This window comes from Quercus lobata, chromosome 2 (genome assembly GCF_001633185.2).
Source record: "Quercus lobata isolate SW786 chromosome 2, ValleyOak3.0 Primary Assembly, whole genome shotgun sequence".
NCBI lineage: Eukaryota > Viridiplantae > Streptophyta > Magnoliopsida > Fagales > Fagaceae > Quercus > Quercus lobata.
The window spans coordinates 37,068,732-37,093,819 of NC_044905.1; the positions used below are offsets into that span (position 1 = coordinate 37,068,732).

Sequence of the window (25,088 nt, forward strand, 5' to 3'; positions counted from 1 at the left end):
GAAAAGAAAAATGATAGCTTTTTGGACCTCTATGAAAGAATGAAAGCTTTAAATTCACATTTAGAAAAAGAAATAGAATTTGGACCCCATCAAAGATTATCTTTTACAGAAACTATGACAGATAATTGGTATATAAATAGTAATTCAAAAGAAGTTGATAAGAATTTACAGACATTAAAAGCAACTGACAGATTAAAAATTGGCCCTATTAAGGAAAGAGTAACACGTATAAAAGATAGAAGTACTATAGAAAATGACAGACTAAAAGAAATTTCTAGTTCAGTACTAGACACAGATAGACAAAGAAGCCTAATAGAGACAGACAAGAAAGAATCTCTATATGAGAAGTTGATAGATAATGAGAAAGAAATAATAAAAAAAGGAATGGTAAAAGAGATGAAAGAAATATTTGAAAGACAGAATAGTGAAGATGTAGAGAAAGTGATAAAGATAAATGATAGAAGAAGAATTGAAAGACATAAAGATGAAGGTGTTATACGTAGAAAGCTAGAAAAAGAAATAGGAAAAGATGATAGTTTTAGAAACTATGATGATAGTTTGAAAGAATTGCATGAAAGACAAAATAGTAAAGATGTAGAGAAAGACATGCCAAAAGAAAATAGTAGTAAGGAAACACTACGTAGGAAGATAAAAATAGAAGAAAAGAAGAGACATGAAAGAGAAAAAGTCAAAGTCCACAATAGTAGGCAAAATAATTATGGTAATAGTGATAGTGTAGGGAAAGTAAAGATGGAAGTAAAAGACAAAAAGAGTAATAGTTTTAAAGAAGAAATTGATGAGAGACTTAAAACAATTGACAGAACTGAAAACCACAGTTTAATAGAATTGGCTAAAAAGATAGAACTTTTAAGTTTACCTTTAGAAACAGACAGATTAAGAGACATAACAGTTTTAAATACTACAGAATTATCAGATAATGAGAAAACTGATAGACATGTTAATAGTACTATTTGTCATAAATGTAAAGAATATGGACATACTAAAAAACAATGTAACAGCCATAATAGAATTATTAAACAAATTAGTAAATTAGAATTTGAGAAAGATATTATAAAAGAATTAATGGAAATATTTAATGTTAGTCAAAAAGAAGTAGATCAAGTTAAGAGAGAGTTAAAATCAACCAACCCACTTAAAATTAATAAGAGAAAAAGAAAACAAAAAGACATAATAATAAAACTGATAGAAAATCTACCAAAACAGTATAAAGACAAGAAAGAATATTTATTAAAATTGAAAGACTCTATAGAAATACCTATTGCTTGCATTAGGTGCAGGAAATATGGTCACCATGTTACAGAATGCCGAAAGAAAGAGAAAGAAAAAGACAAGAAAGAAAAGGGTAAAATAAAACAAGAAATTAAAGAAGAAAATCCGACAGATACAAATAAACATAATATTGTAAAAGAATTTTCTGATTCCATGATAGACCCTTTTGATCCTCCTACAAACAATATTAATGTTTCAAACAATAGTAATAAATTTGATAGACAGAATTTCTTAAGTTTAATTGACAGAGTAATTCTCCAGAAATGGCATATAGAAATTACTAAACAGTTTTCTTTGACAGAAATTGCTTTGACAGATTTAGGTGTTGATATGAATTGTATACAAGAAAGATTAATTCAGGCCAATAGAGAAAAACTAATAATCAATTATAAGATACCTCATGATCATATATGCCATGACAGAATATATTTCGAGACAGCTTTTGTTTTAATTAAAGACTTTCCTTCTAAAATTATTTTAGGAACTCCTTTTATGACTTTAATTTATCCCTTTTTAATGACAGATAAAGGAATTAAAACTAATGTGTTAGGAAAAGATATATTCTTTAAATTCATTGTTTCACCTGTCCTGAAAAAAATACACTCTTCCAAAGAGGTAACTATTTTAACAGATATCAACGATAGAGGAATCTATAGAACTGAAAGAAGTTTGTCATCTTTAAAGACAGAAATGCTACTTGTTAATCAATTGACAGAAAGTGACAAGAAGAAAGATAAACAAGACAAAGAGACAGAGATACGTGCTTATTTTCCTATTGCTCTTTTACATAAAGTCCAATCTACAGAAGAACTCATAAGAGACAGAAATATGAATATAGGCTTTTGTAATCAATATGCATCGATTAATAGATGGATGGACAGATGGCAATTTGAGACTATTGCCCCCACACAAAACATAGATGGAACAATTATTACTTCCTTTAATAATAATGATAGACATACTGATAGACTGATAGAAGTACTAAATGACAAATGTACACCCTTTATAGCATTTTTAAATATTCATATAATAGATATTTTAATAAAAGAATCTTTGACAGACTCTTTCAAAGACAGATAAATAAACTTGATATATCAAAAAAATTAAAGGATAAATTAATGCGTATAACAGAACTGACAGATAGTGATGAAACAGATAATGAAATTCACCAGATAGATAATAGTAACAGTACTTCATCCTCCTCTATAGATGTTTCTTCACATGATGGAAATGTTCAATTATGTAACTGTAATAATATTGATAATTGTTATTGTAAAAGAAAATTAAAAATATGTGTCTTAACAAAACAAGAAGACATAATAATGGATTTGATAGACAAACTTCCAGACCTACAATCTAAAAAAGATTATTTATCTAAATTAAAAGAATCCTTAACTGAAACTGATAGATTTGAAATAGATCTAAAAGATTATAAGTCAACTTATAATTTTACAGAAATTACTGATAGATTTAAACCCAATAAACCTATAACTGTGACAGACCTACAAATAGATATTAATAACCTAAAAAATGAATTGAAAAAATTAAAATCAGAAAATTTCATATTAAAAGGCATGGTTGAACAGATAACTGCACAAGTAATCAGCATAAAAGATAGAATTAAATATTGTAATGAACCTCTGACAGACTCCTCTCTTCTTGACAGGCATAATTGTACTGGTGAAAGTTCTCATAAAGAAGATGATAAAGATGAATTTTTAAATATAATTGACAGAATGATATTTCAGAAGTGGTACACAGAGATAACTTTGATAATTCATAAAGAATTTTCATTAACTGTTATTGCCCTTGTTGATTCAGGTGCTGATATGAATTGCATACAAGAAGGATTAATACCCTCTAAGTATTATGAATCAACGACATACAGATTAACTCAGGCTAATGGTGATAGACTTAAAATAAGTAATAAACTAACTAAGGCATACATATATAATAATGGAATCAAGTTCAGAACACCTTTCTTCTTAACAGATAAGTTGTCCTCTAAAGTTATATTAGGAAATCCTTTTTTGGCTTTAATCTACCCTTTCTTCACGACAGATAATGGAATATGTACTAATGTTTTAAAGACAGAAGTTTTCTTTAAGTTCCTCCTACCTCCATTCCCCAAAGATATACACTTATTGAAAGAAATTTCCATCTCAAAAGATAAAAGTGATGATGAGATTCCTACAATGACAGACTTAGTAATAGATGATGATGAGATTCCTACAATGGTAGATAATACTGTTCTACCCAGTAGCAAAAGTACTTAAGTACATATATACTTAAGTATATATATATATATATATACATATATATATATGTATATATATATATATATAAAAGATTTCCTACTTTTGTTGACTATTCTAGTCTTTCTTTTGTTCCTACGTATCTTTTGTTCCTATGCATCTTTCCATCATTTCCCCTATCCCTTTGCCAGGATCTTTGTCTTGTACTATAGGTTCATGACTTTAGTTTATTCTTGTCCTTTCTCATCATATATTTTACCATTTCATAATAACCTTTAAATAGTTAATTTTAAAATTAACGGTCAATTGCCTGGCAAGCAAGATAGCCATTCTAAGGCTAAAATTTCAGACCAAATCCTGCCAAAAATAGAAATCTTTAATACAGATTTCAATTAAAGCATGAAGGCGTCTCAATAGAGATAATATCCCTTCAGAATACAGGGTCAGAAATGACAGTGTATTCAAATGGATAGACAAATTAACAGACAAGATAGACACTGCGCCTTGCGCCAGATTAGTTTCCAACAGATACAGACAGATGAAATCCTCCTTCATCCTCTCCAAACTACAGGACTCATGTGACAGAAGGAGACAAAAAGAAGACAAGAGACAGATAGATACAAAAAGAAGACAAGAGATCAAAAGATAAAACCAGAAAGATATTTTAGCAGAATATTGTTAGTACGCAGATTCTCACAGACAGAAAAGATACTGTTCACCAGCATGCGTACCTGGACAGACTGCCAGATAGACTTTTACTGTTCAAGGTTCTACCGACAGATACCGACAGATAGACTTTTACTGTTCAAGATTCTACTGACAGATACCGACAGAAAGACTTTTACTGTTCAAGATTCTACCGACAGATACCGACAGATAGACTTTTACTGTTCAAGATTCTACAGACAGATTAACTTGAGTTCACTCTACTTAACTCAGGATACTTTTGAAGACTTACCATGGTTCACTTTATCTATAAATAGACAGACTTCGAAGACAGAAGACAGGTCCATTTCCAAGGTCCAAAATTACAGGTCCAAAACTTAGGTCCAGATTTAAGGTCCAAAATTACAGGTTCAAATTCTAGGTCCAAATTTTAGGTCCAGTTCTAAGGTCTAAGTTTCCTTTTCAATTCCAAGGTCCAATCCTCAGAAAGACTTTTAGCTTTCCTTTTCCCTTTCCCCGAAAGACTTTTGTATTCTCCCTTAGAAAGACTTTTGTACTTTACTTTCTTTTTGTAATCTTGTAACCTTCCTCCAGACAGACAACCTTGTAACCCTTTACAGATTTTACTTTGTAATCTTGTAACTCTTCAGACAGCTCTTATTTTCAAAACTTGTAAGAAAGACAGTTTGTTTTCAAGTTTAATCAAAGACAGAAGTATTTTCAAGTAAGATTTTATTTGTTTCAGTTTTATATTCCATACTCTGTTTTAATCTATTTTGACTATATCTATTTTGCTATTCTCTTCTTTATCAACTATTTTATCATTGTTTATGCTTCTATATTACTGCTGTGCTCACTCCTGGGTAGTCAATGATAAATTTCCCCTCTTGTTTTTTAAACCAATCAATTTCTTCATTTATGTTTAAAAAATAAGAAAATTCTCCCAATTTGTATTTTTTTTTTAAATTAAATCCAATGAAATCACAATTATTACAAATGGAATCTAATAAAACAATTATGCAATCCTCAAAATTTTCTTTAACAACTTACTCAAAAAATTCTATTGAATTTAACAAATTAGGGTATTTGATCATTTCTCATATAAAGCAGAAAATTAATTAGTTTTAAAAATATTAAGGAATAGTAAAAGAAAAGTACTCTCTCCAAACTACACTAGAACTTAAAGTAAAACCAGGGCGCACCGACTTTGTAGCGGCGGAAGCCCAAACAGACAGTAAGAAGAAAACAGCGAAACAACATGAGAGGAAAAACCAAAGCCCTTCTCACTCTCTCATACTCTCTCCTCTCTCCAGTCTTCAAACCACAACCACACACAACCACTTGGGCTCTTCTTGGTTTTACCTCTCTTTCCACCAAAGCATCCAATTCAGAACAACCCAACAACAACAACAACAACAGAGACTCAATCCTTCTTGAGAAGTTCAGGCAAAGAAGACTCAAAGGTTCTTCAAATGATGCCCCAAAAACCAAACCCAGACCATCACCGGAATCATCAACTTCTGCAAATGAGGATGGACCCACCAAGGAAGTGAGCAGCTTTACTGAGTTGGGTCTGAGTGAGGAGTTGACTGAGGCTGCTGGGCATATGGGTGTTTTTGTTCCTTCTGAGATTCAGTGTGTTGGGATTCCTGCTGTTTTGGATGGGAAGAGTGTGGTGTTTAGTGCTCAGCCTAAGTCTGGCAGGACTTTAGCCTACTTGTTGCCGCTTGTTCAAGTAACTTTTCTATGCATTTCCTCTTCCTCTTTCTTTCTATTATTTCCTTACCTTCATTTTTTCAAAATCTGACTTTAATTAATGATTGCTTTGTGGGTTTAGTAGGATTAATATTATGTTTGACTTTGTTTTGGGGATTTGTTTTTGTTTTTGTTTTAATTGCTTGTTTAGTTTCATAGAGATTAAAAAGTTCATAAGGTTTTCACTTCATTGCCCTAAGACCTGACCTCTTAGATTCATAAAGATTATTAAAAATAATTTTTTTTTTTCAGGTGTTGTTTTTATTTTATTTTTTTACCACCATATGTGTGTATTTAACATTGAAATTTTGTCATTTGAAATACAAATGCAAAGCTACTCCACATTTCATTTATTTTCACTTCCTTTTTTTGTTTTATTGCATTACTTTGCTTCTAATTTTCTTATAAGATTCCTACTGACAATTGTTAAGAGTTTCATTGCTAGCATTTTAGGCCATCTTATGTTTTTGCTGCAATGTTTAGGCTGTCAAATTATTAATACTATTCAAGACCTACCTCCCCTCCCAAAACAACCATGTAAAATTGAAGCTGTTAAGTTGCTATATAATTACGTTGATATGACAAATTTACAATATTATTATGTTTGTAGTAAGTGGAATATGAGTAACTCAATTAAACTAATTAATTTTTTTTCTTTTTTATAGCTGCTGCGTCAGGAGACAAAGCCCAAGCATCCACGAGCAGTAGTGCTATGCACCACAGAAGAGCTATCTGATGAGGTCAGGACCCATCTTTTCTCCTCTCCTCTCTTTTTTTTTTTTTTTTTTCCTGAAGCATAGTTATAAGAATTTGCAGCACTAATAAACCTCAAGGATTTTTCACCCATAGTATTAAATTTGTATGGACTTCACAGGTGTTTCAGGTGGCAAAGTTTATCAGCGATTCTGCACAGGCAGCACAGCTAAAGTCTGAAAAGGTTAATGGTTCGAACCAGAAAATTTTGTCGAATGCTCCAATTGGCATGATAGTTGGAACCCCTGGAGAGGTTCTTCAACACATTGACGAGGGAAATGTGGTTCCTGATGAAATCAAATACTTGGTTAGTTTCCTAAGACAGTAATTATCACATATGGATTTTAATTGTCCTGCTATCTTGGATATGGATATTCCTGTCAGGTTTGTAAAGCTTGTATCTGTGTCCTTGCATTGATCACCTTGAAACATTTAATGGTGGTGAATATCTCTTTGTAGGTGTTAGATGAAGTGGACACCATGTTTGGTTGTGGCCTTGGTCCTGAAATCCAAAAGATACTAAGGCCATTAAAAAATCATGCGTCAAAATCCAATGACAAAGGATTTCAAACTGTTTTGGTGACTTCAACAGTGGCGACGGTATGGTGTAACCTCAGTCTTGTCTTAATGATTTTGATATTTAGATTGTCTGTTTATAGGGTCTTGGATTCTTTACAAAAGTTTCAAGCTTCAAAATTTTGTAACCTTTGGCTGCTGTTTTCGCATTGTGTAACTTCTGTTATTCAAAATGACAGATACTAGGCGAACAGCTATCTCCCTTTGTGGAACGACTGGAGCATAGTCATGCAGGACAAATTGCTGCAATGTTGCTAGAGATGGACAAAACAGAAGTATTTCATCTCACTGAGTCTCTGGATGTTCTGAAGAAGAAAGTGGCCGAGGCTATGGATTCCCTTAATATAACCGCATCAGAATCGTGACATTACTTTTCTGCTTTTTCACTACTACAGGATAATAGAGCTAGCCCAATTCTCACTAGTAGATATATGGAAAAGGGTCCTCAACATTTGATTTGAAATTGAGAATTGAGAGAATCCATTTCATGATAAAAAATTTGTAGTTAACCAATCTATAGGTGTATATAGTGCCATGTTATCTGGTTGAATTAAATTTTCAATAACGTGGCACCATGTACATCCTTTTATACGTGAAAATTAAATCTGAATCATGACATGGATCCTTTTCATTTCAACATATGAAGAGGATTTTAATCTGATAGGTATTCCTGTATATATGTTGCTATGCGCCAATTTTTGAAGGGCTTTATGAGCGTCACCATTTGTAGAGTGGAGCTAAATCTTGTAGTAAGTTTGTTGGTCCTGTTGCATTTTTGGAGGTGTATCTGGCAACTTGATTGTTGACATTTTTTAGGCTTCTTACTGTCAGGGATTTACAGTCAAAGTGAAACTAAATTTTTGCCATTTTAACTTTGTTTCATTATTCATGACTAGCAAAGGTCTCTGGATTTGGTGTTGAATCTCATTAGTCCTCAGTTTTTCTTTACTTAGTTCTTAGTTGTAGTCTGAAATTTGTCATTAGCTTTATCCTCTGGTTTGATTCTGGACAATGGGTAGCAATCTTCTCAGTACCCAAGGCAAATGTGAAATTATGGTGAGATTTTGTCTCTGTGGTGAATTTTTTGAGTGAATCCTGAAAAACACTACCATCAGCTGCCATTGCACTTAATACATGGCACTAGGTGGCTGGGTCTAAGATTTTTGAGTGAATACTGGAACAAAACTACCATAGCCCTCAGTTACACTTTTTCATGCATGGCACTATGTGACTCGGTCTAAGATTTCGGATTAAGCACACAGGGAAAGAATTTCAAGTTGTTGGTTGATTGCAAAGAAAATAGTGACTGCTTTGCAGGGTGTTCTTTTTCTTTTTTATTGTATTCACTATTCATGCAGCTTCTTCGTTAGGAAATGTCACTGATGTAGCATATTGGTGGATTTTGGCATGCCTACATTAGCCAAAAAAAGCAGCTGGCAATCTTAATCCTAGGAAGGCACAAGATAAATTTTAACGTGGCTATAAGATGAGGCGTCAGACCTGGTAGAAGTAGCAGAAACAGCATCAGGATGCCGAAATGATAGTGAGAGCAAAGCTATGGCAGCTTGTTTAGCAATAAATTTTGCAGTAGCCAGAGATTAATAGTACACACGTTTTTTAGAACGGGGCAAACCGGTTAGATCGATTGGGTTTGGGTTTGGGTTTGACTTGTCCGGTTCAAGTAAAAAATGAGTTGGATCAATCTAGTTATGAGCTGACCCATATTTTTTCACATAATTTTTTTTTATTATATTATTGTTTATCTTCCTTTCACCATAAATAATAGAACAAATAACAAAATACTCACAAATAAAAATTAAATAATACATATATTCTAAAGTTAAATGTGTTTTCTAGAGTATTTTCAGAAATACAAATTAAACACTTAAAAAGCATTTTATAGAGCATTTTTCAAAATGCAATTAAATACTTGAAGATATTTTATTTTTTAATAAATCTTTTCACCTAAAAGTATTTTACGGTCAAATTTTTTTTTTTACATAAAACCAAACACAAGCGAAAGCTTCTTTTTTCCTTTTTTTAAGGTTATGATGCTCTGTTCATTTTTTTTTTTTGGGTGGGGTGTGCGAGTGCATAAACTCAACATGAAAGTTTTGTGTTATATTTGGAGTTTTTTTTTTTTTTTTGATAGGGATATTTGGAGTTTTCAATACTTTATATATGATGTATATTTCAAGAATGGTTGAGATTTAAAAAGATTACTTACAATATAAAATAATTGTAAGTAAAATAAGCACAAATGATGATTATTAGAAATTGCACATAATTGTTTAAGTCTCAAGGGCTTCAACAATTTTTTTTTAGTGCAAATGGTGAAAGGTTAATATCTATTTAAATCTCAAGGCATGCATTTCTAAATTTTAAGTTGCATTTTTAAGAATTGAGTTCTTTGAGAAGATGAGATGTAAGGTAAGTAAAAGTCTATAAACTTTAGGTGAAATACCTAATAAAAAACCATGTAACGGGTTAAGAACTAGTGAAAAAGGGATCTAGAACCCTATTATTTATGTGAAACAAACTAAGATGTGTCAATTGAGTAACAAAATACAAACCTTTTTAAAAAAATTTGTTATAGAGCATATAATTCGAAGTTGTAGTGCAATTTCTTTATCACTTTGATATGTTATTGAAAAGCTTCTTATTCAGCCCAAAAAAAAAAAAAAAAGGCTTCTAAAAAAAATGGTAAGTTATTGTAAAAAAAAACACCAAAAACTGGGTCAGTATATATATTTAAAAAAAAAAAAAAATCAGTTCGTCAATCCATCCATTTCATAGTTGATACAGAAACAAGCAGCGAGGGTGCTGCAAGAGAAAGAAAACACAAAATGGGAGGAAGTGTAACAGCAGCAAGAAGAAGCCTTCTCACTCTTTCACTGTCTTCCCCAAACCTCTTCACTCTCTCTCGCCTTTCTTCCTCAGCCAAACGCTTCCCACTTCTCAAACTCTCAAAACCCACTAGGGTTTTACAAGGGTTTAGGCCTCTATGCACCACCACCACCGAACCTGACCAAATCAAGCACTCCATGCTTCTGGAGCGTCTGAGGTTTAGACACCTCAAAGACTCTGCCTCCAAACCCCCGCTAACTACAACAACTTCAAAGCCACTGAATGCTGTCCAGACTGAAACTGAAGATGGGTTTAAGAACAAGAACAAGAAGAAGAAAGTGGTTGAGCGTTTTGAGGATTTGGGTCTTACTGAGGAGGTTATGGGGGTTGTGAAGGAGATGGGTATTGAAGTTCCTACTGAGATTCAGTGTATTGGTATCCCTGCTGTCTTGGAAGGGAAAAGTGTGGTTTTGGGTTCTCACACTGGCTCTGGTAAAACTTTCGCTTACATGCTTCCCCTTGTTCAGGTACCTACTCCTTCTTCTTCATTTTTCTTTTTAGTTTCAAACTTTTGCATCTTTTTTAACCAAGTTTTATCTTTATTTACTTTTTGCCTTGTGGGTCAATTAAAAATAGGCTTTGGGCTTGCTTTCAATTACGTTGTGTTGTAGACTTCCGCTTAATTTGTGACTCTTGCTTTCTACAATTTGAGTCAAGGTGGAGATTGTTAGAAATTGTTTCAAACTCCTAATTTGACTTAGTTTGGGCTTTCTTGGTTTGGAATAAAAGTCTATTCCTTGTTAAACAAATAATAGTAACTTTTGGAATTTGAGACAAACAGCAATGTTGCTTGTTGTTTGTCTAAACTATTATTATTAATAATGTTTATTTTCATGTGGGTAGATGGAAGTTTGGGGGCTGGTGTTTGTTGTATGTGTTGTAATTTTGCATCAACATTGTGGAATATTTTGAGTACATGTTTGATACATTTGAGTGGTTCGATTGCTAAAATGTGTGTTGCTGAGTGATGTGAAACCGTTTCTTTGACATTCACCTCACAAAATCTAATATATGTATTGGGTGGATCAAAAATTTTCCAATCTGGAACCAGTATGAACTTTTTTAGGCAATCCATTTCTCTGTTTACTTATATGTTCACCACGTTTGAAAACGCTCAATATAATCCCTGCAACAATAACCAATGTTCTGTCAGAATTAATAAGATAAATGCTATCAAATTTTTTGTTTTTGTAGTTGCTGAGACAGGATGAGGCATTGTGTGGTATGCTAATGAGGCCGAGGCGTCCTCGAGCTGTAGTGCTATGCCCCACAAGGGAGTTGTCTGAGCAGGTACCTCTGTTCTTTCTTTAGGATTTGAAGATAACTTTGCCATGTTGACTTACACTGTGCAGTTAAAGTTAGGTTGGTTTTATAGGTATTTCGTGTTGCAAAGTCTATCAGTCATCATGCACGGTTTCGTTCTACCATGGTAAGCGGTGGTGGCAGGGTAAGACCCCAGGAGGATTCTTTAAATAACCCAATCGATATGGTAGTTGGGACCCCTGGCAGGGTTCTTCAACATATTGAGGAGGGCAACATAGTTTATGGTGATATCAAATATGTGGTGAGTATCACACTCAATAAAATTCTGCAGTTTTGTTTATAGGAAATTTCTTGCCTTTTGGATGTGCACTATTTATTGTGTGTTTCTATCAATGTTAAGACGTGTAAGAAAACTGCAAACTCTATTGTATTCTCATTTTAATAAGGTGGTTCACTTAATGATGGTGGTAATCCTTTAGTAGGTGTTGGATGAGGCTGACACCATGTTTGATCGTGGCTTTGGACCTGACATTCGGAAGTTTCTTGGCCCATTAAAAAATCGTGCATCAAAACCTGGTGGTGAAGGGTTTCAAACTGTTTTGGTCACTGCAACAATGACAAGGGTATGGTGATATGCGTTATTATTTTACTAAAAATGAAATTGTTTATATACTTCATAAATATCATTTTTTTTCTAGCATGTAAAAATAAACCTAGTTTAATTCTCAAAGAAATCTTGATGGGGTTAATCTGTATATCTTGAGTGCTAATTCTAGACTAGCAAGGTTAGAACAGAAAGCAAAATAATCTTTAAAAAAAAAAAAAAAATCCTTCTTTCAAATTAATATTTTATTTCCGTTCTTGTCTATGATTATGTTTCATAATACTTGGATTTTTCATATGAATGGCAGTGGGATTGATTATTTTACATGCATGTGGTGTCCAAATGAAGCTGCACTGTAATAATTTACTTAATACATAATATCTGACCTGCCATCTCCTCTTATAATTGTTTGGTAACATAATTAGGGGATTACTTTTTTTTGATAAGTAAGAAGAAAATATTATTAATAAAGGAATAGCATGAAAAAACAAAGAGTTCACGGTAGTGAACAAAAAGACACAAGCAGCCACAAGCAGCCACTAAGCTATTCTAATAGATGAAAGGAAATCCATAAGGGTAAAACAATTTGAGAGACCCCAACACCGAGACCAATCAAAGAGGGTCCGTTGGCATAAATCTAATAACTGAACCACAGTTTTCCTAATAAATCTAATTAGGGGATTACACAGTAAGGGTTGCTTTATTTTGCGAATTCGTTTTGGTTTTATTTATTTTTTATTTAGGGGATGGGAGTAGGAGTGGAGGTGGGGGAGGTGTTTTGGGATATTACGAGATCATTCCTTGTTTAGGCTTTCTTTGGGAGATATGATTTTTTTTTTTTTTTTTTTGGTTTTTCCTGGAATTCAACAATTGTTTCTAATATAAAATATTTGGCTACTCTATCCACTACCTGATATTTGAAAATTGGAGGATGTAGAGGTCTGAAATAATGTTGGAAGGCCTCGTTGCCATTGCTCTGTTCATGTGAAGATCTTTAGAAATGCACAAAACTTTGAGACTTACAGTACAATTCCTGGCTTTAAAGGATAACACTGTTGTATCATAGTTGAGGTTATCAGATGGTCCTATGGTCTTTCTTCTACACAGATTCTGTCTTTAAAAAACCTTGATTTTTGACATTTGCAGGCAGTGCAAAATCTGGTCGATGAGGAGTTTCAAGGCATTGTACATTTGCGTACATCAACACTGCATAAGAAAGTTGCATCTGCTCGACATGATTTCATCAAACTCTCAGGTTCTGAAAACAAGCTGGAAGCATTATTACAGGTAGACTTCTGTAGTAGTTTGCTCTATTTTTCTGTTTATCAACAAACAGTAATGGTTATATGTACGAACAATTAATTAACAAAGTTTAGTCCCAAAACCTTAAGGTCAGCTCTGGATCCTCAATAGATTAATTAGGGTTGGCAACATGTATTCTTCCCCTTCATTCTATCCTATCTGAACAATTAATTAAAAAAGCTTAGTCCCCATCATTCTTCCCCTTTATATTATTAATTAACATGTCCTTTACTAGTACTTCTAATGTTATTTCAGGTCTACTAATTAGTAGTACTAGTATTTTAGCAAAAAATTTAATAGTAGCATTAACATTGTACTTCTGTGTGAAATGATCTTATCAAAAGCATGTTTTGGTTATATTTCAATGTGCTACTTATATATGTTGCTTAATGATGGTATTTGTGAATTTGGATTCCTTACTTTTATATTTTTCTATCTCATTTGAAGAACATAGTTTAGCCTCTAAATAAAAGACCTAAGTTCTCTTGTCGTGGAGAAACATTTCCCTCCTAATAGTTATGGCTGTGGCATGCTTATAGTTAAATTGTAAACTATAGAAATTTAGGTTAGAGAATTAAGAAGAAGGGGAAAATAAAGGGAGAGAGCTACAGTGAAGAAAATAAGGTTTAGGCTTTAATCTGTCAGCTATATTTATATTAGGGTTTATAACATAATTACACAAGTACCCTTATTAATATGCTAATAGAACAAGTAACCAGAAAATAACTCTTTAACACTTATCAAAAAAATGAATAATAATAATTAAATATGGGGAGACCATTGATCTTTTACTTATGCACTGCCTTATAGCTAGAGAGTTGTGGAACTTGGTGTTTTCTTTATTCGGGGTGCAGTGGGTGATGCCAAGTGGGGTTGTCGATCTTTTAGCTAGCTGGTCACATAAATTCAATAGGCACAGAGCTGTAGCAATTTGGGCCATGATCCCTCTTTGCCTTGTGTGGGGTATTTGGAGAGAAAGGAGTGCTTGTACTTTTGATGGAGATGAGAGATCAATTCATGACTTGAAGCAGCTGTTTCTCCAGACTCTCGGGTGGACAATTATTCGGGCCTTTTTATTTTTGATTCTTTGGCTGATTTGATTGATCTTTGTAATTTTCAAGAACTTTAGTTTTTTTGTTGTGTCCTTAGCACACTGCCTGTGTGCTTTGGTTTTTTATGTTACTTTCCTTTTTAATTAATGAAGTATTACCTATTTATCAAAAATAATTATGGCTATGGCACACAACATTTTCACCTTTGGACATTTTAGCTTACATGAAAAGCCATGAAAATGATCAATAAAATTACACATAAAAAAGAAAAGGGATATGAAGATGGGAAATAATCACATGCAAATGCAAAATATAACATCAATGGCCGAAGTAATGTCACCTATACAATTTGACACTGCGTGTTTGGTTGCAAGAATTGAAGTAAACATTGAGTGCTACCCAAAGCACCAGTATAAACAATCTTGGGGTTATCTGTCAGACTCAGAAACTTATTCTTCCTTGAAGTTGGGTTCATAAGCTCCCTGCCTCTAGCATTTGATTTTATTGTTCTGGTCTATGTTTGCTGGCTTGGGTGCTTGTGACAGCCTTAACCTTTTCACAATGAATTTAATAGTCTATGTAGCCTATAGCTTTGGTTCTTCCAATCATGGTCTCATTAACCATTTTATACACAACAATCAAATTTTTGGTGTAGAACAGCTATGCTTGAATTACTTGGCAAAGTTAATTCACCAAGCAAAATTTTTGTTGGTTATGTGGTGATGAAAAGCCAGGTTCTGGGGCCAAGTTTATCGAAGGGAAACAGGGTGATGGTATTCTGTAACACATTAAATTCTAGCCGTGCTGTGGATCACTTTCTGGGTGAAAATCAGATTTCTACAGTGAATTACCATGGCGAGGTGCCTGCTGAACAAAGGTGATATGATACAACATATTTATTCATAATCCTCCCATCTCTTCCAGTAGGCTTCCAAAATTTCTTTATATTTGCAATTTACTGTCTACATTTCTGTGGCAAGTAGTTGTATTTTCAACTGCCGCAAACATGGCTTTCATTTAGGAGGCTGCTGAACCTTGATGTTAGAGGTTCAAGTGAAAGAAATCATGTCATGTTCAAAATACATGTCGTTACATATTTGTAGTCTGATTTTAGTTAAAATATGCATACTATTTTATGACTGTTTAATGAGTATTCTTTTCACAGGAAAAAACCAAATTGATGCAACTCTAAAATTGAATGAAGAACAGGAAAAATAAAAATAGTCTAGAAATCAGCACCAAGCAAGGAAGTAAAACCTAGGAACCTGCACCTAGGTTTGCCAGAGTCTTCAGCACTAATCTATTGAAGGAAAACAATTAGGAAAAGAAAAGCTTTAACCAAATACATAAAGTAAATAAAATTAAACAAATCATAGACACTAATTAGCTTGATGATTATCATATCAGAGAACACCAAGCTACAATTATCCTTGATAAATCAAAGCAAATCCTAGACATTGATTGATGAGGCATTAGGAGTTAGGCCCAACTAATAGCAGCTCTCCATCCATAAGGCCACTGGTTGGCTTCTTTTGGCATCTAAAATTTCCAAAAATGGCATGACTATCAATCATTAGTCTATGTTATTGGGCCGTTTACTTATCAAAAAAAAAAAAGTAGTCTATGTAATTGGGGGTCCTTATCTTGCATCTGCACCAACTACTAGCTTAGATTGTGGGCATTAGGGTTTTCTTTTCCTCTTATTTTTGGGCCTCCATTTCTTTCTGTTATATGTTGTAAATTCTCATATCACAATTTTAAATTTTTTCTGAGTTGATGTTTCATTTGATTGGAAGTTTTATTTTTCACCAAGTATTGTCAAGGTATAGTAGTGTTTTTGCATAGAACTATATGATATTATTTAAGCTTGATATTCAGGACAAACTGTGTGAATTTGGTTAGTACTTAAATTTCCATGAATCAAGCCAGTTGTTTTGGCCAAAAAGCATACAATATGCCTGTTAAAATTCAGATAGGATAATTTGGTGAGCAATTTTATTTGGGTAAAAATGTATGGAAGAAGCTCTGCCACACAAAGTCTTCAGTCTTCTTTTATTTTATTTGTCAAGATTCAAGGATTGAACTCTTTCCAACTTGTCGAGGCTCCAATGTGGTTTAGAGCCCTCTGAACATATTCAATATTCTAGATGGTGTAGATTGAAAATATAAGTTATCACGTGTAAGGGGGAACTTTTCATTCAACAAAATGAGGTTGGGTTGCCATTGTATACTTCCTGTGTACTTGGGTTCTCTTTTTCGTAAATAAAAAAAAAAAAAAAGGAAAAAAGAAAAAAAAGACTGTTCATTCATGTTACATTTGAATGGTAATTTGTATGTGTAGTTGAGTAAGCGTAAATGATTTTTATGTATGGAAATGAATTGTCATGTCTGGTTTTTTGTAGTTGGCTGTATCATGAGGATATTGGGGATCTTGGTGGTGCTTTATGTCTAGTATTGTGCGAGTAACACAATATTTATCTAGTTTTGAAGAGAAACTTTCCCCACACCCCCCCCCCTCTTTTAATAGGCTATTCTTTTATATTTATTTTGGTTGGCTATTTAAGATTCAAATGTTTCAATTATTTGTTTTTTAAGATTTTCATAAGAGTACAAGGTTATTCACAGCGTTATCGACTAAACACTGATTTTGGATTGGTGGTTGAGCTGGCTGGCTTCATCGAATGTTGAGTTGATGATGATAAGAATGAAGAGTTGGCCGGAGTGAACAGAAGATCTGGATGATTCTGTCGAGTGTCAGATTTACACAAGGGGGAGAGAGATGTTGGCTGAGGCTGACTGACAGGTGGTTGCCGAGTAGGAAGAAGAGAGATTGAATGTTGGACATGGGGATTGCTGACCAGTGTCAGATCTGGGTTTTCAGCAATGAGATAGACAAATGACTGCATTAAGGGAAAAAAATGGAGAATGAAGAGAAGTGGAAGATGCAGTCAGGTTCTTCGGGTTAACTTTTAGGAAACCTGATATCCAACCAACAATTGGATATTTTTAGCCTCTGATATATATATATATATATATATATTTTTTTTTTTTTTCAAAAGAGGAGATTTTTTGCCTGAAAGACCCACCACTGACTGATAGTATTTTTGGAACTGGCCACATGTTGGGCTGGTCTATTTTGTTGAGTCCTTGGGGTTGTTGAACAGTCCTAGGATATTAAGGAGGATTTGGCTCATGTATATAAGTTGATGAAGTGGTGAAATGCTCTGAGAATATTGTCTCATACTCACTATGCCTGAAGGGGAAACTGCGATACGATAACTATGCTATATAGGATTAGTATAGAATGTTGAGTTCTTAATAAGCAACATTTTCATAAAGTGAGTATGTTGGGAATGAGAAAATTAAGATGGATAACTATGAATACTGATTGGAAATGAGGTCATCTATTCAAAGGTAGGTGGCTCCCATTGAGCAAAAGATGAGGGAGAGACAGAGAGTCATTTAAGATGCTTTGGGGATTAATTAATACATTAATGAAAAAGTAGTGATTTATTCAAGATTATTGAGTGAAAAAAGGTATTCATTGATATTGAGGCAACAAAACGTATGATTATAGATATAGGATAGATTGATGGAAAAAAATTTCGAGTGTCTAATCCTGATTAGTTGATGAGGATTCTTGGTCCGTGCCAATTTAGTTGGGATTTATGCTTAGTTGAGTGGTTAATACTGACTGTAGGCTATATAGCTCATGCTGTGTATGATAACGGAAGTAATAGTATGTGTACGGGTAAGAACAGCACACATACTACCATTTCCAATTCAGCCACTCTGGTTATTGTAGAATATTTTTTTGGTTCAATATGAGGAGCTAACTTTTCTATTGATAAATAATGTAACTTTTTCAAAGATTAAAGAAACTAAAGTATACAGGAGGTATACTAAGGTTACAAGACAATTAACCTATCAAGTTACAATGGTAAAACATATCTAAAAGAGTTGAACAAGAAAAAGATTTCAAAGCTAGAGTCCAATCAAACAAAGAATGAAAGAAAAACTATTTAAGCTCGAGAATAGACTGTTCGCATCCTTTAAAACTTCTAGAATTCCTTTCCCGCCAAGGACACCATGACAATATACATATCTATCTATTTATGGGTATGAAGACTTTGAACACTAGCTGGTAAAAGCCACAATGTGTATGCACAAAGCACTTATACATGTGCAAGTTTGAATACTAACTGAATTTAATCTAGACATTTATTGCTAATATTTATGTATTTTATGTTACAGTTGCATTTTTGAGCCTGAATTAATTTTCTGTGTATTCATATCAAAATATGGTACTGATACAGATATCCCTATATATTGTTTTTCCTCCGAAACCCAGGGTTGAAAACCTTAAAAGGTTTAAGAGTGATGATGGAGATTGCCCCTCACTGGTGTGCACAGATTTGGCTGCCAGGGGACTGGACTTGGATGTGGATCATGTTATCATGTTTGATTTTCCCTCAAACTCTGTAAGCATCATATCTATGGCCTCATTCAGGTGTTCTTCTCTTTTAATTGTTTCTTTTCAATCCTGCATTTGGTGCTTTAATCCCACTTTTATTGTCTTTTAGATTGATTACCTTCATCGCACAGGAAGAACTGCCCGTATGGGTGCTAAAGGTGTGCAACAATTTTCTCCACATCCTTTCAGGTTTCACAAAATGATCCTCCCCCCCCTAAAAAAACACAATGCACCAAATGATACCCCCTTCTTGAGGTTTGTATAAAGGCTACAGATAAGGGCATGTCGTCATCCCTAGTGAAATATTCCATTGCTAAAATAGGATTTGTATTCACTTATCAAAAAAAACAAAAGAAATTCATACTCAAATTAATTTTTCCCACTAACTATGGTTAATCCTATGATGCAACCATGGAAGATTGAATTGTTACTGCTTTGCAAATCTGTCTATTCAAGAATTATTTTATAAAGCCCACATGTGAAGTCCAGTTTTAGTAAAAGTTGTGGTTTTAAAGGTCTAGTTACATGTATCTTAGGATTACAACAGTTTTTTGGTTGGGTTTTTATTTAATAAGTTATGGTCAATTTGTTGTTTAGGGAAAAACTGTAATTTTTGCAATTTCTACAAATTAAGGGTATTTTGGTAATTTAGTTGAGTCTTGAATTTTGTAAGAGATCCTTAATATTTTAGGTTTTATTTTCTTTAAATCCAAGTCTTTTTATTAACTTTTTAGTTTACTAGTCAAACTAGGAGTGCTAATAGTACTAGTATAAGAAAGAGTCCATATATATATATATACTCAATAAACTCAAAGAAGAGAGAGTTGATTAATAAAAATATTGATTGTTTTAAGCATTGAGGCATATTGCCCTTTGTGTGATCTTTTACCCCTTTCTCTTCTCTTTTCCTTCTTCCTTACAACCCCAAATCAAGTCCTATCAAAACCCTATGTACTTTCTTCTACCAAATAGCTCATCAAACCATTTTTTAATTCTCAACAGAATCTCGTATTCCTTACTTCAATAATTATAAAGTGCTTAGCCCGTTGGAGTTTGATTAACAGTGAGGATTGTTGTACAGTATGCTTTGCGATGTGCAACTAATTTGAGTTTTTCCTATGTTATTAAAAAAAAAAAATTATAAAATATAGATTCACATATTCTCCTAACCCTAAACCCATGACAAGCACATGTAGGTAAATTCTCTTTTTGTCCCAAGTGCAACCCTTATACTAACTTTACCATCTTTTTCCTTAGCCTATTGAAAGATTTCTTAACTATGGTTAACACTAACCCTCATACTAACTACACTACCTTTTTCATTCTTAGCTAACAGAAAAGGAGAGAGAGAGAGATTCTGTTCAGTAGGCTAAGGTGGAAGAAATTTTTTTTTAAAGTTGGTTAAAGGGTAGAGGTAATCATAATTACGAAAGAGGAAATTAATTTGAGCAGAAGAAGTCAGTGTGAGAGAACATGGATTTATTTTTTGCCTTTATATAAAGAGGGATAATGTTATTTTGTAAAACTTCAAGAGAGTTGGCGTAATTTACTCTGTATTTTAAATGAGGCTAGATATAGCTTTGATGGTAGAAGGTTTAATTGATATTGCATTGAGTTGTAGAGCTCTCTCCAAATCTAAGAAGAGGGGAGAAAATAAATAAAGAAAAGAGACAAATAGGGATGCATCTTAACTTAATAGTCTGTTCAGAAAAATGAATCTTGCTCAATTTTCAGCTTGTAAAGTTTTGTATTTTTTAATCCGAGTCCATTTACATCTGTGTTGTAATCTCTCTTCAGATGTACATTAAAACCGCTGTTGTAAGTAAAGAAATTCTCAAAACGTGATGATTTATCAGTTCTGATGGTGGAGGCCAAAAGTACCTGATCAGGTTTTCAAATGACATCTTATCTTTGTCTTACAGGGAAAGTGACAAGTTTGGTGGCTAAAAGGGACCTCGTATTGGCCACCCGAATAGAGGAGGCCTTGAGGAAGAATGAGAGCTTGGAGTCGCTTACTGTAGATAATGTTCGGAGGGACATTGCAAGGTCCCGAATAACTGAGCAGAAGCGGACGAATGTTAAATCGGTTAAGATTTCAAATCAGAAAAATAAGATTACAAGGAAATCTAAGGAGGAATCTGCTCCAAATTCAAAAAATAAGGTTACAAGAAAAGGTAAAGAGGCATCTACTCCGGCAAAATCTTCCAAGCGAGCAGTTCAGGTATCAAAGTCAGTAAAGTCATCATCCAGTGCAAATACCTCAAGAAAAGCACCTTCAACTTCAAGTGGGAAGAAGCCAACAGCCATCAAAAAGTCTAGGCCTGTCAAGTCTGCAGCTTCCAAACTTAGCGTTGTTGGGTTTAGGGGGCGTGCTTCTTGGTCGAATAAGAAAGAATCACTGAGGTCCAGTTGAATGAATTTACTTCAATTTTGCATTAACACTGTAATGTTTTGAGTTTTTGCACATTCGTCTAATTTTTGGAATGGGCTAATTCTATAAGTTTTTGCCTTTCCTGGTTCCAACTTCTATCTATGTGCATATCTCTCGCTTTTTATTATTTTTATTCTTAAAAGTCTTACAATTCAGGGGATTTAATATCTAGTTCTCTTTATAAATAAAATAAAGACGTATCGATTATTTACGGTGTTTAATATCAATACAAAGAGGCATACATGGATACAATATTTTATTTTTTTTTTATTTTTTTTATTTTTACAGATGAGTTCGTTTGTCCTTGGTCTTTTTCGTTAGCTTTTAATTTATTTTAATTATGTATAATTTTTAAAAATCTCTCCTCTTTTTTTATTTATTATTTTTTTTTCAGATATACTATATTATAACCCACTCAAAAAAAAAAAAAAAAAAAAACCTGACAATTATTGCATTTCCCTTAGAAAGAATGCTACGATTCTTGCTGCCTTTTTTACGTATACAACCTTCAGCTAACCTTATTAAATTTTAGGAATTCTATCCAAGTCTACTACATGTATTCGAAAAGAGTAAGTTTGGTATTACAACTATTTCTATAATTTTGTCATAACTTGTTCACTTGGCGGTTTATGAGTGGTGAAATTGTAGACTTAAATAGATCCACAAATTTTTTTTTTCACCACTTACAACTCAACAGGTAAGCGAGTTGTGACCAAAGTTGTGAAAGTTATTGTGGTAGTAGACTTACTCATTTGAAAAACTAGAATCCATACCAAACACATCCATTTATCAGTTGGGTCAAATGGATTGGTTCAAGTTGTGTTAGCTTAAAATTAAATAAGGTAAACTATATAATTGGTCTTTAACCTTTACACTATATCTCAATTTAATTCCTAACTTTTTAAATGTGCCAGTATGATTTCTAACATTTTGGTATGATGTCAAAATGGTGACAATCGTTAAGTGATGGATGGAAAATATTGACGTGACTAACGGTCAAAATAAATTGATTATTTTTTTACCACATAGACTGCTACATATATTGCCACGTTAGTATATACGGTTTAAAAAACAAAAGCTAGTGCCACTTGTCCATTTTTTCCCCTTTCATTTTCTTTTGCTTTTCTTTCTTGGGAAACAAACGGGATAATAAACCCATAATTGAAAAATTCAACTCCATTTTCCTTGCATTTTCACAGCAATAAAACCAGGGAAAAACATTAATATTTTATTTAATCAGTTAGTCATGTCAATATTTTTCCATCTATTTGAAACATTAGAGATGACATACAATGTAAAGATTAAGGACAATTATGTAGTTTACCCAATTAAATATCTAAACCACTATTTAACAAAATTTAAACATTAGTAAGCATTTTACACCAATTAAAGTAAAACTTTAAAATCTTGTACATAAATTTAATAAGCAGAATAAGTTGGAAAATTATTCCTCCCAAACGAGCATGTATAACAGATTCTATTTGAGCCATGCAAGGCCATATTCGAAAATACAAACTTGTTTTGAAAGACGTCAATCCGGAAACATGTAACAAACCTAGTTTGCAGTGAAGATTTATGATAACATTGAGCATAAGATGCAACTCTAATTACTTCCAAGTGAGTAAAGGGCGTGGAGTTCTGGCCGTGGCAGGGGTAACTATATTCCCATTTGCATCGTATATTATGACACCAGAAAAATCAGGTAGCTGACATTTGCCTCCCATGATTATGTTCTTCTTCCACACTGAGAGCTCACCGCTAATCATCATGCTTTCATGACCACCATTCCCAGCAGTAGATAGGATTGTTGGTTCATTAATGTTGAGATTTATTACAGGATCTTCTTTAGCAAAACCATAGCATGCAATCCAACGATGATGCCATTTACGGGAATGAGAAGCACACATGAGCAATGCAATGGCACACAAAAGAAGAGTCATCACTGCTAGGCCGAGTTGAGACGTGATTGGGAGAGTTTGCATCAATTGATGAAGCTGGCGAGCCATGGGAAAATTATCTGATATGGTGGGTTATGCTTATGCCTGAGACATTGAGAGGGTTTATGTAACCTTTCATGTTGGCTAAATGGGGTTGTTGGATTAGGAAATATTCGTTAAAGAGTAGTTTAGCTTGAAACTTTTGACTTGCTAGCTAGTGTAGTAGTGTGGTTTAGGTGATTCTTGTTAACAATGTGACCTTGGTGATCTTTGACTTTGACTTCCATGTCATCAGGTAACTTTTACTTCGATATATAAATATATATATATATATATATATATATATATAATCTTTATTATTATTATTTTTTTGGTTCACACTTTTCCTTGATTTTCATTTTGAATCTCTCTAGATAATGCAATTTTTACTAGAACATATATGTTCCCATAAAAAAAAAAAATATATGTAAATTAAAGTAAATATTTTAATAATATAATTTAAAATTGAACACTAAAATAATTAGTTAAAATAAAAGAACAAGTTCAAAGTAAATTGTGTGTAATATCAATTTTATATCAGAACCAAATTAAAAGTACATGGTGCAACATTTATTTTAAATTATTAGATTCCTCTATTATTATTATTATTATTATTATTATTATTATTATTTTGAGAATCAGATTCCTTAAATATTTTTTCTTGAGAGAGTTTTAATAGCTAAGACCTTTGCTTTTGATGAATGATTATTGTTCTTTATCATCATATTAAGACATCAATTAATTTTTAGTATGAACGAAGATCAAGCTCCAAATTTCTTATTCAATAATAAGAGACTTTACCAGTTATGCAAATTAGAATCCACGTTCTTAAAACTTAGTTTGCTTTAGTAGGCAAATTTGAAATGGATTTTACTAGCGTATGCCCTTAGGGCATATGTTAGTAAACTATATTAAGAAAATTTTAATGGAAAAAACAAAAAAAAATGATTAACTTTTTAAACAACTTTTTTTTTAATTTGTTATAATTTTTTTTTTTTAAAATAAATGATTTGTAAGGACCTGATTTGAGTTCCTAGCCCAACACGTGGATGGACTTAGGCCCAAAAAGCCCAAAAACAATGAATTTATAGAGAATGGGTTAGAAAATTGGGTTTTAGTTAACCGAACAATGAGTTAGGTAGGTTTGATGACAAAATAATGAAAACACACAAGAATATACTGAAGAAAAAGACGTCCTCGACGGAATCCGAGGACACTGGTTCTTATATAAAGTTCTACGGTAATTTGACTGTAGACTGCTACAGTTTTTCTTTTTTGAATTTTCCAATCTCCCTATCTTATTCCCTCCTCCATCTTTTATACTGCCTCTCCTTTTCATATTCATCCTTCACGTACTTGCCAGACGGTTGGTGTGGATACTTGTCCCATCAACCCTCCCCATAAGTCCTCATGTAGTAGCTGTAAGACTGAAATACACTGTTCATGTATCACTTCTACATTAATGCGGTCAAGGAGTTAGCTGCAGTGTATTTAATGTGGAGGTAGCAGCTTTCTCTTTAGATATTTTAGAACATCTCCTTGTCCTGAATTCTCGTAATACTTATCCATATCATCCGGGTGCTTCTGAGACATTTTTCCGGATGACAAGCCACCTCTATTGACCTCGGTCTTGGTTAGCCGAGGAGGCTCTCATCCTCGGCACAACTCCCAGGGTAGTTGTGATCTCCATTGACCTCTCCTTTTGCTAACATAGGCCCTTTTGACAACGATTATCCCTTCTTAGACGCTATTAGTCCTCTGCTTGAACTTTAGGCTCATCATAT

General features: G+C 33.3%; 3 protein-coding genes across 3 annotated transcripts; 2 read left to right on the forward strand and 1 right to left on the reverse strand.

The window, feature by feature from the left end:
* The first annotated feature begins 5,397 nt into the window (after positions 1-5,397).
* On the forward strand, positions 5,398-8,217 carry LOC115975498 (DEAD-box ATP-dependent RNA helicase 39-like). The gene is made up of 5 exons (XM_031096284.1): positions 5,398-5,946; positions 6,632-6,706; positions 6,841-7,026; positions 7,179-7,319; positions 7,475-8,217. Exons 1-5 carry the CDS (start codon positions 5,470-5,472, stop codon positions 7,658-7,660), a joined length of 1,065 nt encoding a protein of 354 aa, XP_030952144.1. The 5' UTR covers positions 5,398-5,469; the 3' UTR covers positions 7,661-8,217.
* Positions 8,218-10,069: 1,852 nt separating this feature from the next.
* On the forward strand, positions 10,070-21,424 carry LOC115975499 (DEAD-box ATP-dependent RNA helicase 39-like). The gene is made up of 9 exons (XM_031096285.1): positions 10,070-10,669; positions 11,397-11,492; positions 11,578-11,766; positions 11,948-12,088; positions 13,216-13,356; positions 15,158-15,300; positions 18,775-18,904; positions 19,007-19,055; positions 20,820-21,424. Exons 1-9 carry the CDS (start codon positions 10,142-10,144, stop codon positions 21,308-21,310), a joined length of 1,908 nt encoding a protein of 635 aa, XP_030952145.1. The 5' UTR covers positions 10,070-10,141; the 3' UTR covers positions 21,311-21,424.
* Positions 21,425-22,935: 1,511 nt separating this feature from the next.
* On the reverse strand, positions 22,936-23,334 carry LOC115963884. The gene has a single exon (XM_031083110.1). The coding sequence runs from the start codon at positions 23,332-23,334 to the stop codon at positions 22,936-22,938; it is 399 nt and encodes a 132-aa protein (XP_030938970.1).
* Between the last annotated feature and the right edge of the window lie 1,754 nt (positions 23,335-25,088).